The sequence below is a fragment of the Manis javanica genome, chromosome 15, assembly GCF_040802235.1.
Source record: "Manis javanica isolate MJ-LG chromosome 15, MJ_LKY, whole genome shotgun sequence".
NCBI lineage: Eukaryota > Metazoa > Chordata > Mammalia > Pholidota > Manidae > Manis > Manis javanica.
The window spans coordinates 30,552,395-30,569,679 of NC_133170.1; the positions used below are offsets into that span (position 1 = coordinate 30,552,395).

A 17,285-nucleotide genomic window follows, 5' to 3' on the forward strand; every position below is an offset into this window, starting at 1 on the left:
TTGTATTCCTCTTTTCTAGTTTCTATTTCATTTATCGTCTCCTCCATTGTATCCAACCTTTTTTTAATACTCTCCATCGTGTTCTTCTACGATTGGATCTCTGACCTGAATTCATTCCTGAGTTCTTGGATGTCTTTCTGTACCTCCATTAGAATGTTGATGATTTTTATTTTGAACTCCCTTTCAGGAAGAGTCACGAGGTCCATATCATTTAAATCTTTCTCAGGAGTTGTATTAACAATTTTACTCTGGACAAGGTTCCTTTGGTGTTTCGTGTTTGTATATGGGGCCTCTAGTGTCCAGAAGGTCTATTCTGGAGCTGCTCAGCCCCTGAAGCAATGTCTGGGGTCACAGGAGAGCGGTCCTGGTGCCTGGCTGTGGAGGGGGTGGGGGGAGCTGTTCCCCGCCTTCTGGCTGCTGTGCCTGTCTCCACTGCCTGAGCCAGTGGGTGGGTCACACAGGTATGTTTCTGTCCCAGAGCAGCCAGATATGGATCCCTGCTTTCCACAAGCAGCCGGAATCCCAGTCTCCCCAGGAACTCAGCTTGTATTAACTTTCCAACCTGGTAGTCATGCGAGTCCCATGAAAGCACCCTGAAATGTACGTTTGTGCTCCCACAGCAGATCTCTGGAGTTAGGTATTCAGCAGTCCCAAGCCTTCCACTCCCTCCCTGCTCTGTTTCTCTTCCTCCTGCCGGTGAGCTGGGATGGGGGAGGCGTCTCCCGTCCCATGGAGCCACAGCTCTGGTTCCTTACCCGGTTCGCTGAGGTCTGCTCTTTTCTCCAGGTGCAATCTGATGCAGTCCTCTTTCCTGTTGCTCTCTCAGGATTAGTTGCGCCAATTAAATTTTCTAATTGTATCCAGTTTTAGGAGGAAGCCTCTGTCTCTCCTCTCACCCCCCCATCTTTAATCCTGTCTCTTGTGTTAAGAACTTTTAAGATCTACTTTCCTAACAACTTTATCAAATACACAATGCAGTATTGATAACTGTTGTCACCATGCTTTACATTACATCTCATGACTTATTTATAACTGGAAGTTTGTGCCTTTTTATTCCTTTCACCCATTTTGCCCACTCCATCCCCAATCTGTTTTCTGTATCTCTGAGCTTGGTGTTTTGTTTTTTGGATTTTTTAGATTCTGCATATAAGTGATATTATATAGTACTTATCTTTCTTTGACTCATTTCACTTAAAATAATGCTCTCAAGATCTATCCATGTTGCAAATGGCAAAATGTCATTCCTTTTTATGACTGCATAGTAATTTTTGTTTTAATAGCAGTTGAAAAGAAGAAATCACTTCCTACTGGCTAGGGTATTCTTAAAGATTTTTATCAAAGTAATAGAGTTAAATTAGGCCTTAAAAGCTAGGTAGATTTTTTTTTAAGTGTTGAGGTACTATGGGAACTGTATAAAAATAGGTATAAAAAGTTAGCTGTAGGCTAGCCTTTTTTAAAACAACAGAGTTTATAAGGAGGAATAATGACAGAAAAGGCTCCACTAGATAGGTTGGGAATATGATGTAGAGAGTTTTGAATGCAGAGTGAAAGATTAATTTCTGCTTTAATTTATGGATAGGATAATGTAGGGAACCATTGGAAGGGATTTGATCATGATCCAATAGTGATACAATTGAATAATTCAGAAAACAGTTGAGTGTCTATTATCTGCCTGGGACTATGCTAGCATTCTCCCGAAAGACTTATCTGATGGTAATATGTATAACAGATTAGATAGCTAGCTAGTCAGGTGGTAGCAGTAGTACAAGCTTAAGAATTCAGTTGCCATCTCTGTTTTTTAAGTTGTGTGACCTTGAGCTCACTTTCCTCAACAGTTAAAAAGAAAACTTAATACTCTATCAAAAGTGGAAATGATATTGGTTATTAGAAATTCCTGAAATGTCAGCCAGATCAAATGTTTTAAAACCAGTGTGTTTAGAATTGTATTTAATGAAAATGAAAAAATTTTGTGCTACAAAGGATAGTATCAACAGAGTAAAAAAGGCAATCTACAGAATGGGAGAAAATATTTACAAATCATATAACTTAAAAGGAATTAATATTTAGAATATATAGAGAACTCCCAAAACTCAACAAGATAAAACAGGTGGATTCAAAAATGGACAAAGACTTGAATAAAGATTTCTCCAAAGAAAATGACAAATAGCCAATAAACACATGAAAAGATGCTCAACGTTACTAGATCTTAGGGAAACAAATCAAAACCAGTGTTAGAATGGCTAGTATCAAAAAGATAAATAATAAGTGCTGGCAAGAATGTAGAGAAAAGGATTCCCTTGGGCTAGGGTACTCTGTTGGTGGCAATGTAAATTGGTGCAGCTATTATGGAAAACAGTATGGAGGTTCCTCAAAAAATTTAAAAAAGAACTACCGTATGATCCAGCAATTCTACTTCTGAGTATTTATCCAAAGGAAACAAAAACACTAACTTGAAAATGTATATGTCCCCCCATGTTCATAGCAATATTAGTCATCATAGTCAGAACATGGAAGCAACGTAAGTATATCCATTGATGAATGAATGGATAAAGATGTGTTATATATAAAATGGAATATTTTTAGCCATTAAAAAGTCAATCTAGCCACTTGGGACAATGTGGGTAGACTGTGATGGCATTATGCTAAGTGAAATAAGTCAGGCAGAGAAAGCAAATACCATATGATCCCACTTACATGAAAAATGTAAAACAAAAAAAAAACCCAAATCACCACAGCAACAACAAAACCAAAGTCATAGATACAGAGAACAGATTGGTAGTTGCAGTGGGGGAAATGGCTCAAAAGGTACAAACTTCTAGTTATAAAATAAGTTGTGGGGATATAATGTACAACACGGTGACTACAGATAATAATACTATATTGCATATTTGAAAACTGCTGAGAGTAGATCTGAGAAGTTCTTATCACAAGAAAAGAAGTTGTAACTGTGTAGTGATGGGTGTTAACTAGATTTATTGTACTGATCATTTCATAACATATAAATTTTGAATCATGGCCATCTGAAATTAATAATTGTCAATTATATCTCAATAAAAATTAATAGAATTACCGTATGTTCCAACAATTCTACTGTGGTTACATACCTAAAAGAATTGAAGGGATATTTGTATACCCATGTTCATAGCAGCTTTATTCACAATAACTACAAGGTAGAATAGCCCGAGTATCCATCAGTGGGAGAATGTATAAGCAAAATGTGGTATATATGTACAATGGAATATTTTTTAGCAGATAAGGAAATTCTGACACATACTATGATATGGAAGAACCTTGAAGACATTATGCTAAGTGAAAATCACAAAAAGACACACATTATGTGATTATACTTTCATAAGGTACCTAAAGTAGTCAAATCCAGAGACAGAAAGTAGAATGGTGTCAAATGATGGTTGCCATGAGCCCAAGCAGAGGAGAAAGTGGGAGAAATATTGTTTAATGGGTATGGAGTTTCAGTTTTGCAAGATGAAAAGATGTCTAGAGATGGATGGTTGTGTTTGCATAATGATAGGAATGTACTTAATATCACTTAAAAATGGTAAATGTTACATTACATGTATTTTATAATTTTTTTAATGGGGGTAAAATACAGTGTGTTGAATTTTACCAAAAAACAGAAGCAGAAGAATCTGTCCATCTCATTTATGAATAACACAAATACCAAAACCTAAGATAGTACAGCAAAAGAAATTATAGGGCAATGTCCCTCATAAATATAGATGCGAATATCCTTTACAGAATAATAGAAGATTGGATCCAGCAATCACAATACATCCATACCAAATAGGATTTATCCCAAAACCACAAAGTTGGTTTAACATTGAATGAATCAACACTGTTCACCACATGAGCAAAAAAAAAGGAGAAAAACCATATGGTCATTTCAGCATATGTGGAGAAAGTATTTGACAGTTCAACATCTATTTGTGACTAAGTAGTAGGGAACTTCCTCAGCTGATAAAGAGCACCCATGAAAAAAGCCTACATCTAACTTCATACATAGCTATTTCCCTGATAGTGTGAACAAAGCAAGGATATTTGTTTTCACCACTGAAATTTAGTATTCTTACAGAGAGCCCACCCACTACAGTGAGGCATAAAGATGGGGAAACTAGTAGAAGGTATAAAAATTGGAAAAGAAGAAATGAAACTGCCCGTTTGCAGTTATGTAATTGTTTACATAGAGAATTCCAGTGATACTAAAAAATTTCATAAGGTCATAAACTGCAAGGTTAATACACAATAATTTATTACCTTTTAAAAATATACTTCATTTTATACATATGATAGAGATCAAGCCAGCTTCACTAACTTCCCAATATTATAAATATAAAAGTTTGAAAGAATCATACAGTGAACACACACATAGTCACTGCCTAGATTCTATATTTTATTATATTTAATTTTGCCATACCATATATACATATGCCCATCTGATCCTCTCCCTATCAATCTACTATAGTTTTATTCTTTCCAAAATAAGTTGAAGACATCAGTATGTTTCACTTGAAAACACTTCAGTATTTGGTTCATTAAAGTTCCAATATTTGTATGCTTTTTTGTATGCAATCTTTGTTTTTCCTTACAGCAAAGTTTGCATACAGTGAAAACTAAATCATAACTGTATCATTCAGTGATTCACTTATGTAATCAAAACTCTTATTAAGATATAGAACATTTCTATCATCTCAGTAAATGCCCTTAGGCATCCCTTCCCTCAACCTCCAGAGATAACTATGTTTTGATTTTCTTTTAAACCATAAAACCAACTTTCACCACTAGATTTCTTTAATTACCCCAACCAAATGAAGTAGAATTTCATTTTAGTTTCTGTTTTAGCTTTTTAGTTAAATCTGTGTATGTGTGTGTGTTTATAAGCGATTCATCTAGAAATTGCATTTATATCTTTAACTTTTCACAATTTGCTTCGGGTTGATACTGTACAATTTCATATATTAGTTCAAATGAACTTTGCACTATATAGTTCCGCTTACCCCTAACATTTATTCCTTGTGCTGTAATTTTCATACATATTACATTTATATATTCTATAAACCCTGTAATACATTGTTACAAATTTTCCTCTGGTCATAAGTATTCTAAAGATGGTAAGAAAATGTAATCTTTTAAATTTACATTTTTTAGTTATCTTTGTTTTTTTCCTGAATATTTCCAGGTAAAATATGCATCTGAACTCAGTCCCCAAAGTTTGTCATCCCTGCAGTGGGTAGCATCAGAAATCTCTGTTTTGTTAGCATTAGCTGGGCTGCTTAGAATCTCCCCACATACACATATTTCATAGGTCAACCAGTGATTTGGGCAGAGTGAATATGCAGAATTTGGGGCTCCCTTTATATACCCCCTCTCTGTGATTTATTCCCCTTTTATGCTTTCTAGATCTCTGCTATCCAGTGAAACTTTCTGTCATACTAGAAAATGTTCTATAATCTGTATTGTCCAAAATGTTACTCACTTGCTACATGCCACTGTTGACTAGGAAATGAAATTCCTTAGTTTAATTAATCTACATTTAAATATAAATATTCACCTTTTTCTAGTGGATACTGTATTTAGTCTGTCATTGTTGAAAGTTCTATTGCACGGCACTGTTGCAGATGCTGAGGTTGTCGTAAGCTCTGCCCTCATATTCCTCAGCTAATAAGGCTACAGGTTTCTATCCAGTTTGAGGTGACCTGCACAGTCAGACTGGAGCCTCCCCTCAGCTGAACAGATAACAGAGTATGACACTCAAGCAGTGCTTTCCCTTTTTTGTCATGTGAACTACCCTCCAGTTTATGCCTGATTTTGGCTGCTCTTCTGAGTCTTCAAGTAGTTGTTTCATGTATATATATTTTACTAGAGTTTAATTAGCTCTGTATCCAATAAGATTTGCTCCACCATTTACCAGAAGTCAAACTCTACCTCTTAACTTTTGAATCATTTTAGTAGTGATCTATTTCTAAAGAATTCATTTTTTTTGTGCTTTTTGTTATATGAGAATTCACTTACCAACCTATTGTTAACCTATTCCCTTTAACCTTACTAAAAGTTTCACTAACCTTTAAGGTTACTGAATCTTAATACTCTAAATTTGATATTCCTGTCTCAGATATGCTATAATTTAATGGAATTCCTCAATGCAGTAAACTCATATCATTGATAATCTGTTTGGTATACCTTTCCTTGTCTAGGTACTTGAAAAGGTTTAAGGTGATGAAGATCAAAGTTCTAAGAAGCTGGTGCCGTCAGATCCTTAAAGGACTTCAGTTTCTTCATACTCGAACTCCACCTATTATTCACCGAGATCTTAAGTGTGACAATATCTTTATCACTGGCCCTACAGGCTCAGTCAAGATTGGAGACCTAGGTCTGGCAACCCTGAAGCGGGCTTCCTTTGCCAAGAGTGTGATAGGTATGTTTCAGGTGTTATGTTGTAGCCTAACTGGCTTTCTGACATTCCTTTTATTTGGAAACCTGACTCTGTCAGCTTTTATTACATGAAATAAACCTTCAGAAATTCATAGCTTGAACCCAGGAAGCAATCAGTGCTACTTAGGGGACACAGAGTTCTCTGTATCTATGCTTCTAGAATCATCTTGAAACTATTGATGTTTTGTTAAGTTGTATGAAGAGAAGTAAGATGAACTTTGTTGGCAAAACCTTATGTAATTATCAATCTTACTGGGTCATTTTGTTGATACTTAGTATTACATACTTACTTTTTTAATAGATACAGTATATTGCTTTCATCATAAAATAGAATTTTTATGTAGTTTAGTTTCCAGAGAAGTCTGTTGGATATATATATATATATATTCAAAAATACCTGCCTATTAACACTTTATTTTTAAATGTGAAAATATGACGGTTTATTCTGAAAGTTTCTTTTTACCAGCTTTCTTCTTTTTCTTTCCCTTCAGAAGATACAATATATCTAAAACAGGGTTTTTCACCCTCAGTGCTACTGACATTTTGGATTGGACAGTTTGTTGTAAGGACAGTCTTGTGCATTGTAAGATTATTGAACAACATTTCTGGCCCCTAGATGCCTGTAGCACATATGCTTTCCATCTCCTCCCCCAGTTGCTATAACCAAAAATGTCTCAGGATATTGCTAAGTGCCCCTGGGTGGCAAAATTGCTCCCTGTTGAGAATCACTGATCTAAAGAACAAGGCTGTCTTTTCTGACTAAAGTTAATATGAGAGAGTTAGAGCTGGAAAAATAATATAATGCTTATTATTTTGATAAGCTTTTGCTCTCCAGAGAGGGTGTGACAATTTGAAAATGTGAAGTGTTCACACTCTACTCTCCCCAAAAGGTGACGATGACAGCAACAAAAAAATCACTAATTTTTAAGAGGGCTTGATTCTTACATATTAATTTTAAAAAGCATACGAGCACCAGTAATTTGCACATTTTTATAAAGTAGTGTTCTCCTTGGAATATTATGTAACTTTGATTTAGAATGCTGTTTTTACATTTTCTCTGATAATAGATTAACAAGAAGAATAGGAAGATAATTATTTAAAGCTGAATTTCTTTTTTTGCCTTCCTTAGAGGAAACATTTCTTTATCTTTGGCATCTTAAAAATCTGGCCCAAGAGAGGTTTTTTCTCTCTCTTTTTGTTTAAATCATAATGTGCAAGTCTGTTCTTGGAAATGTCCCATAATTTGAGGTACCCAGACTTAATTTCTTTGGAAACATTGAAACACTTGGTCTGTGGGCTCATACCCACTGTGCTCAGAACTCAGAATGTATTTGAGTCCTTTATTTGCATGTATGTATGTGTTTTTTGTCTGCAGGATGTCCCTCACTATATTTCTTGTGTCTGCAGTAGGCTTATTTGTGTACTGCAGGTAGGATGGTATGTGAAGAAAGGGGTGAGTGGTCCTTACAGACAATTGTACTTTATTATATTTAAAACATTGAACATAACATTTTTCACTGCAAGGCCTCCTTAAAAGTGAAACTGATCAGGTGGAATGTTAATGGCAAGAGACTAGTTATAATGTTAACCTTACAACTACTATACAGTAGGGGGCAGACAAGTATTTTGATCTTTTTTAACCTAGGTCCTATTTTACAGGTAGATGCTAGTATATCTATTCCTTGCTAGTCTCTTATCTTTTCCTTCTATTTATGAGTTATACCAGCTTATTTCTTATCCACAGTTCTACTTTTGACATTGTATAACAGTAATCCATTTGAAAAAAATGAATAGACACTTGACCCGGTTCCAGCTTTTTTAATGAAGGCCTTGCAGTGGAAGATCTGTAAGATACTGGATGAAACAGACTAAGATTTCCTTCCTCTTTATCCCTGTCTCCTCTCTCTCTTTCTTTCTCTATCCCTCTCTTCCCCTCCGCGTCCTCCTCCACCTCCCTCCCTTTCTCTCTCTCTTCTCTCCTCCTCTCCCTCCCTCCCTTCTTTTTCTCTCCCTTCCACTTTTTTCTCTCACAGGTCAATACCTCTCCTTATACCCCAGGTGAGTAACATCTGCACCTTCTCACATTGAAACTGAATCGTTCTTTTAATTTAAGGTACCCCAGAGTTCATGGCCCCTGAGATGTATGAGGAGAAATATGATGAATCTGTTGACGTTTATGCTTTTGGCATGTGTATGCTTGAGATGGCCACATCTGAATACCCTTATTCAGAGTGCCAGAATGCTGCTCAGATCTACCGTCGAGTGACCAGTGTAAGTCTTCCCCTAACTGATTGATGAGCTTAGGTCACATCTCAGAAGGAATCCCAAGCTAAATAACAACCTTGCAAAAGGAAACAGTAATAGAAAGCATACTGGGGTGTTGGGTGAAGAGGGAGTTAAGATATTTTATTGCTCATGATATAGTGAGAAAAAACATAAAATCAGAGAAGCACCAGTTTATCCTGGACCCTCCTTGCTTTCATTTAAACCTTCATTAGAAAATATGTTTAAGAATACTCCCATTACCTATTTCTAACCCCCTGTTTATTCATCTAAATTCTCATTCCCTCAAATCATAAAGCTTATTATCTAAGTTAAAATCAAGGCTCTTAACTCAGTCTGCTTTGTTCATAGACTTTTCCCTGAATGGCTTAAAATTGATTTATCAATTGATGAAAGCATTTATAAACCCCAATGTTTAAGGTGTAAATTAAAACCTTGTTTAATGTAAATGACACAAGATAGTTAATCTGCCAAAAGAGGTATTTCCTAGTTGTCCAGTTGAAACCTGAAGCATAGTTCTTAGGACTATAATCATAAAGCACTAAAGAAGTTTACTACAAAAATGTGGAGGCTTTACACAAATGACATGAAAGTTAAACCAAGTAATTACACTTAGTAATTTTGTTTTGAAAAGTTCAAACAAGTGAAAGTAGTGAGACTAGTACAATGAATTATCATTTATTAGATGCAACTTGAAATCGGGACCATTTTCGCTATATTTCATTTGTCATCTTTCTTTGTTTTGCTTTCCCATTATGTTCTTCATTGTGCTTCTCTGACAAATAAAGATACTTTTCTTAGGTAACCATGTCATACCTGAAAAAATTAACAGTAATTTCCATATCATCTAATACACTAACCTGTTCGGGCATTTCCCCTGTTGTTTCAGAGGTACCTGTTCATAGTCACTGTTCAAATTAGAGTCCATCAAGGTGCACAGAAGACATTTTATGTTTCTTTGTCTTAAACTATTGCCCCCACTTTCTTTTTCTATGTTCTATTGATTTAATGAAGAAAATCAATGACTTTTTTAAGTATAGTTTGATATACAATATTATATTGGTTTCAAGTATACAACACAATGATTCAACCATTAGCCACATTATTAAATCCTCACCCCCCACTAGTGTAGTTACTATCTGTCAACATAGAAAGATGTTATAGAACCACTGACTATTTTCTCTGTGCTGTACTTCCATCCCTGGTTAGATGACTTGTTTTGAAGAATGTTTCACATTCTGCAATTATTGATTTGCCTCCTTGTCATTTAACTTGTTACTCTCTCTTCCATATTCCTGTAAACACAAATTTACCTTAAAGTAGTTGGAGGGATGCCAGTGATGTAAAAATAGTTTTGTCTTTTTCACTCATTTGTACAAGAACATAGTGTAGTTTTCCAGAGAACATAAATGATGTATGATATTGCCACAGATTAAATGAAACAGTTATGACAATCCATTTATTTTCTCTTAAGCCATACATTACAAAGGTTGTAAAATATAAAACAATACCAGTAGATCTTCTCACTAAGGTTTTTTTTGTTTTGTAAAATTTTGAGTTTTTTGTTTTAAGGTTATGTATTATTATCATATACTGGATTTATTATAATTTTTAATGAATTAATATTTTAAGCTTTCTTGGTTTTAATTTCTGACATCATAAGCATCAGTAATTATAGGGCACATAAACAAAAACCCTTTAGGGTCCTCAGTAATTTTCAAAAATATGTGTCCCAAGGGAAACAAGTTTGAGAGCCACCGTTCCAAAGGCTTGATAAAATTTAGGTTAAAAATTTTTTGCAAGAATACTTAATATGTGGTGCTGTGTATTTCATGTATGTCAAGAGGCACATAACATCTAGTTAACCCATTTTTAATGATGCAATTTCATTGAATTTTAATGTATTAAATGATGTGTTTATGAAGTGCTTTAGATTTTGACAGTTGGTTAAATGGTAGTTTTGTGTATTTCTAGAAACTGATGGGAAACATTTTGCTTTAGGTAGACGAAATCAGTTTTGCATCTTCACAAAGGCTTGAGAAATCTTTGGTTACCTCATTAATTATAATTACTATGACTATTCCTTAAAATTTTTTTTTTGGTATGTTTGTATGTGGTAAGTTCTATTTCAAGTATACAACACAATGATTCAACTGTTAGCCACATTATTAAATCCTCACCCCCCACTAGTGCAGTTACTATCTGTCAACATAGAAAAATGTTATAGAACCATTGACTATTTTCTCAGTGCTGTACTGTCTTTTGCTCTTCTTCATCTTCTTCTAAACACTTTTTTTAGTCAAGTCATTCCTGTTATCTTGCACAGCTGCTATTTCATTTCCTTTATTCCTATGGTAAATAGCCTACCCTATGCCCAAAGATAAAAGGGACAATGTAAATTATTATGCAGATTTTGTAATGGGTTGGAGCTTAGTTTGGGCAGTTTATTTTATTCAGCATTAATGGTGAGGACCATTAGGGTCTTTGTAACAAATAAAAATAATAGAGATTGTTTGCATATAAGGGAATATACTCTCAAAGTACCCCTGGCCTTGTAACTGCAATGGTATTTTATCAGTTATTGTTACTGTCTCCAGCTCTCTGTCCTAAGGCCTTACTATTAGTTTATCAGCCTCTTTTCAATGTCCACGTATCCCATTCCATCCCAGTTTCTAATCCATGATAGGCCTCTCCAAAGCAGTGATCCTCAATGCAGTCTGGTTGGGAGCTGGAAAAATGTAGTTTGTATAGCCTTCAGATATTCCTGAAGTATCCTAATAATTATTGTACAGTTTTGCCCTTAGAATGCTCATTTGCTTTCCCTCTTAAGAGTTCTCTCTATTCCAAGTTCAGGTCTTTTATGAAGATTCCCCTTTCTTCTCCCAATGCATAATAATTTACATTTTCCCTTTTATCTTTGGGCATAGGGTAGGCTATTTACCATATGATTAAATCCTTTATTTTATTTAGAATTCTTGAACTCTTCATGAAGTTTATTGCTTTTTTTACTCACTACCAGCTTATCAGGTTCTTGCTTTAGAAAAACTCTTAGATCCAAGCCTTCTTCATTGCCATTGTCAGAACTCTTGATTTCATATCTTCCTTACTTCATACCTTATGCTGTCTTCCAGAAGTAGTTACATTATTCATTTGTTTTTCTGCTTCACTTAAACCAGTTGAATCTTTTTGCTACCTCTTCCTAGTGTAAGGAACTTCTGTGATACCAGATTGCTTATCAAAGCATGTACAAATTTTTAATACTATCTTTTGCTCTTCTTCATCTTCTTCTAAACACTTTTTTTAGTCAAGCCATTCCTGTTATCTTGCACACATGCCATTTCATTTCCTTTATTCCTATCCATTTGTAATGATATTTGCCTTCTCTATAAGCTTTTCTGCTGTCCAGTCAGTCCTTATGCTATACTTAAGAAGATTTCTTCCACCAAATTTTATCTGATTGGCTTCACTGCATGATCATCTTTGCCTTCTTTGAGCTGAGATTATCAGTTGATCCAAGTTAAAGAATTTTATTTGCAATTGATTATTTTACTTATGAGTTCGTAAGTTGAATTAATGTGTGAAGCATTTAAAAGAGTGCTTGCTGTTTATTATTTTATTGCTTTATATTCTTAAAAATTTGTAATCTTATGTCTACAAAGTATTTATGTTTATCTTTATCCCTAGCACTATCCCAAATAGAAGCCTCAAATGCAAATGTAGACATTATTTGAATTCTCACTATGTGCCAGGTCCAGAGCTTCACACCAGATGATTATAGATAAATAACATACATATTCCCTGTCTTCAGAAAACTAGCTCTAATATAGAACATAAATGTGTAAGCACACATAATTACAGTTGTAATTATGGTATGACGAGTATTTATTAACAACTCATTGTCTGTGTATAATTTTTTTTTTTCCTTTGGACAAATGCCAATCAGGTCCTTTGCAAAGGAGCTACATAGGTTCTCTGTATATTCTAAATGCAGGCCCTTTAGAGATACATGATTTCCAGTTATTTTCTCCCATTCTTCAGATTGTATTAATAGCGTCCTTTGGCATACAGTTTTTCATTTCGATGAAGTTCAGTTTATCTGTTCCTTTTTTTTTTTTGCTTATGCTTTTTGTGTCATATCTAAGAATCCATTGCTAAATCTGAAGTTGCAAACATTTGTCCCTATGTTTTTTTTCTGGAAGTTTTATAATTAGGCCTTTGATTCATTTTGAGTTAATTTTTAGTATGTGGTAAGGGTCCAACTTCATTCTTTTGCTTGTGACTATCCAGTTGTTCCAGCACCATTGAAGAACTGTTCTTTTCCCATTGAATCACAGCCACATGAGTTTATTTCTGAACTCTCGGGGCTGTTCCATGGACCTGTATGTCTTAATTACCATTGCTTTGTAGTAAGTTTTGAATTAAGAAGTATGAGTCTTCCTATTTATTCTTCAAGCTTTGGCTATTCTAGGTCCTTTCCATATAAATTGTAGAATCAGCTTGTCAGTTTCTACAGAAGTAGCTGGGATCCTGATAAATATTACAATGAATACATAGATCAGTTTGGGGAGAATTACCATCTTAACCATACTGAGTCTTCTGGTTCATGAACATGGGATGAACTTTTGATTCACTTTCCATTTAGATTTCTATAATTCCTTTCAATGATGTTCTGTAATTCTCAGAGTATAAGTTTTATGCTTTAATTAAGTTTATTCCTAAGTAGTATATTTTTTATGATGCTATTATAAGTGGAATTGTTTTCTTCAGTTTTTAATGTTCATAACAAGTACTATTGCATTTTGTATATTGATCTTGAATCTAAACAACCTTACTGAACTAATTTATTCATTCTGATACTTTTTTAGTAGATTCCTTAGAATTTTCTCTATACAAGGTCATTTCATCTGCAAATAGAGTTCTTTAAAAAGTATAAGACTTGGCCAGAGCAGGTGTATGCTTTACTTGCAAGAAAGAATGGAGAAAAATGGCTGACTCTTTGTTTAATCAGCAAAGGTTGCACTAGAAGATAGGTTAGTGGTTGGCTTCTGGAAATTTTCTAATGAAAAAAAGAAACTTCCTTGAATATGTCAGATTCCATCCCCATTATAATTATTCAGTCTATTGTATGTGTGAGATGAACATACAGTTCTCAACTTTTTTGGTGACATATAGCAGTTTTCTTATTTTTAAAAATTAGCTATAGAAATAATAAATGAAATTTCCTATGTAAATTATTTTTATGTCTTTACTTTTCCTAAGGGTAATTTGCCCTTTTTTTTTCCTTTAGGTTTGTTGGGATTTTAATTCCTTTCATTAACTCTCCTGATTTTGCTAGGAATGACAGGATGGTTGATAATTAAAACATTGAATCAAAACACATGTGAACCACCCAATTGTTTTGATAGATCTTGTACAAATCCTTGTTTGAATCCAAATATGTGAATTTAATAATTTATTCTATCCCATTATAATGCATCAAACTTACCTCACTAATATCTGCTCATGTCCATTGATTTTTTTTTTACCTAACTTCAAGGAAGAGTTGACAGTGAGGGTATGGAGGGACCAACAAGGAAATAGTATACACCTGAAATTTAATTTGGTTCACCAAATATTTGAGCATAAATCCTGTATTAGTTTTCTAGGGCTGCCATAACAAAGTATCACAATCACAGATGGGAGGTCTAAACCAACAGAAATCTATTGTCTTACAGTTCTGAGGCCAAAAGTCCAAAAGTCAAGGTTTCAGCAGGGTCATGTTCCCTATGAAATATGTAGGGGAGAATCTTTCCTTGCCTCTTATCTTCTGATGGTTTGCCGGCAATCTTTGGCATTCTTGGCTTGCATCTGTAAGACAGTCTGTCTTTGTAGTCACATGGCATTCTCCCCTCACCTGAATGTTTCTGGGTCTCATTTTCTTATAAGGACCCAAGTCATATTGCACCCTATTCCAGGATGACCTCATCTTAGTTAATTAAATATGCAGTGATCCTATTTCCAAATGAGGTCACCTCCTGAGATACTGATGGTTAGAACTTCAACATATCTTTTTGGGGGACACAGTTCAACCTGTAATGACGTATGGGTTCATCCAACAAATATTTAAATTTCTGCAATGTTCCATACTTCTTTCTAGATCCTAGGTATTGAATATTATTAAATAAAACACAAATTCCTGTCTCTCAGGAACTTACTAGGGGAAGAGGGAACAAACAAGGAAACCAGTTACCATACAGTATAAAAAACAGTTACACTTAATGAAAGCATTAAGTTGAGTTTGGACAAATTAGGAAAATGATATTAAAGAAATAGGGAAAGACTAAGATAATGTTGCATGTGTGAAATCTGTCATTTGTTTACAGATTGTAGAAGTAGGAAAAGGAAGAGTCAAGGGAAAAGGGAGGAACAGAGGTTTATACTTGAGCACTAGGATAATCACCACAGCCCTTTAAGACTGGTAGGTATCATAAGATCAAACTTCAACTCTGAAAAATTTTAAAGATTATTCTGGCTACAGGGTGGAGAATGGATTTATGAAGAAAGATTAAAAGCTGAAAACCCAGTTAAGATGCTGTTGCAGTAATCTGAAGAAATGACTGATACTCTGAAATAAGAAGTTGCAGTAGAGATGGCCACATGTTGGATGAGAGATTTATTTTTTTTATGAATTAGAATGCAATTAAGCTAAGTTCTTTTCCACTTAACATTTATGAAAATAGATAATAATACAAACATATATCCATTGTAAGCACATATCTTAAGAAGATAAGGTCAAAACAGCAGACCTGATTATGAGGTATATGTAACTTTAAATTTTAGGACTATAAAATTTGCTGGTTTTATATGGAATGTTTGTGTGTTTTATTACTAATTTACCATGTACTACTTTTAGCTCCATCAGACTCTAAACAATGGATAGCAAGCTATAATCTATGGGCAAAATCCAGCCTGCTGCCCATTTTTGTACAGCTCATGAGCTAAAAATGGTGTTTATATTTTTAAATAGTTTGGGGGAAAATCAAAAGAAGAATGTCATGACATGTGATAAATGGCACAAAATTCAAATTTCAGTGTCCATAAATAAAATAATAAATATAGCCAGCCACATTCATTTGTTTCTATATTATCTATGTGTGTTTTGATACATTACAGTGGTACAGTTGAGTGATTTCAACAGACTGTATGGTCCAGAAAGCCTAAAATATATAGTTTGGCTCCTAACAGACAAAATTGCTAACTCCTATTCTAAACACATCTCACCAGAACTTCTTTGAAAATTTTTCTCTAAAGAGTTCTATAAGTAATTACTGATCTGCAAAAGTGGTGGTAATGTTCTTCTGTTACAATACTGTTAGCATCTGTACTCCTAGTAGACACGAGAATCTTGATGCAAGCAAGTAGCTATTTAATGACTGAAAATTTATGGGCAGTCTTTTCTGTTTAGGAATAGAACTATTACTCTGATTCTGTGATGAAAACATAGGAGTTTTTAATGTAATACATTTTTTACTGGCCATACTTATTGTTGGTATTAGCCTAAGAAATAACATCTTAAAACCAGTATAACTGCTTGAGGTGATCATTTGGATTTTAAATACAAAGGTTTTTGAATCAGTATCCTTTGTTTACCTTGCAACAGTACTGAATGTTTTGATACCAAACGGACTAGGAGAATGAAGTGTATATAAGATAACCCTATATTTAAGCATGCTCTACTGTTTCTGCCACCAGCCTTCTTTGCTGGTGTTACAGTATTTCTGATTTGACAGTGGGGTAGATTTCATCATGTATCCACAGGCAATGACCTGCTGCTTTGTGGGCTGTTGTTACAAACACTGACTGGGCACTGACTAGGCTGTCTACATCATTTAGTGATGAGTGTCTGATTAATCTTGTGAATTCACTTCCTGATTCTCTAAAAAAATAAAAGGTTGATACTTAAAATGTCTCAGGAGAGCATACAATTTAGGTTTCTTTATAGAAAATGAAGTGTAAAAATAACTGCTATTTAAAGAAATCAAGTTTATATTATATGCTATATGGTAATTTTTTAATGCAAGTTTTGTGGGTGACCTGTACTAAATTGTGTCCCTGTTTATACCTAACCCAGCAAATATGATTAACTGGTTAAAGATAATGACAGGATGTGTAGGTGAAAAATAGAGCTAAACCTTACTGATTAGAAAGTTGCTCACCAGAGACTCAGGTCTAAAAGTAATGTGTTTCATCAGAGTTCTTTGATGTCAGACTGTCAGGCGCACACCACTGCCATAGATCAGATAAAAATTCATATAAGCAATTATTTGATTAAAGTATGTAAAACAAATCTGATTTTTAAGAAAAGACATTTGAGACACTAATAAACAAATGCATCTTTATTTGCAAATGCAAACTTGTGCTCCATTGAGAAGAAAATCCCCTTCACAAATGAAAGAAGTCTTTGTCTTTGTGTTAGTTTAATAGAACATAGAAAGACCAATATCACTGTTTCATATTCTTAGCATAGTATTTACCCTGTTTTCAGTTTTACAATAGGCATTTTTTTAGATAAAATT

The 17,285-nt window shown here is 34.3% G+C and overlaps 1 protein-coding gene across 15 annotated transcripts in view; it reads left to right on the plus strand.

Moving 5' to 3' along the window:
- WNK1 (WNK lysine deficient protein kinase 1) overlaps positions 1-17,285 on the plus strand; it is a 179,231-nt gene that overhangs the window by 94,341 nt on the left and 67,605 nt on the right. For all 15 annotated transcript variants that reach the window (XM_073223926.1, XM_073223917.1, XM_073223918.1 and 12 more), the window contains exons 3-4: positions 6,210-6,430; positions 8,561-8,718. In XM_073223926.1, the coding sequence (XP_073080027.1) occupies positions 6,210-6,430; positions 8,561-8,718 (379 nt within the window). The remainder of the gene's footprint in view (positions 1-6,209; positions 6,431-8,560; positions 8,719-17,285) is intronic.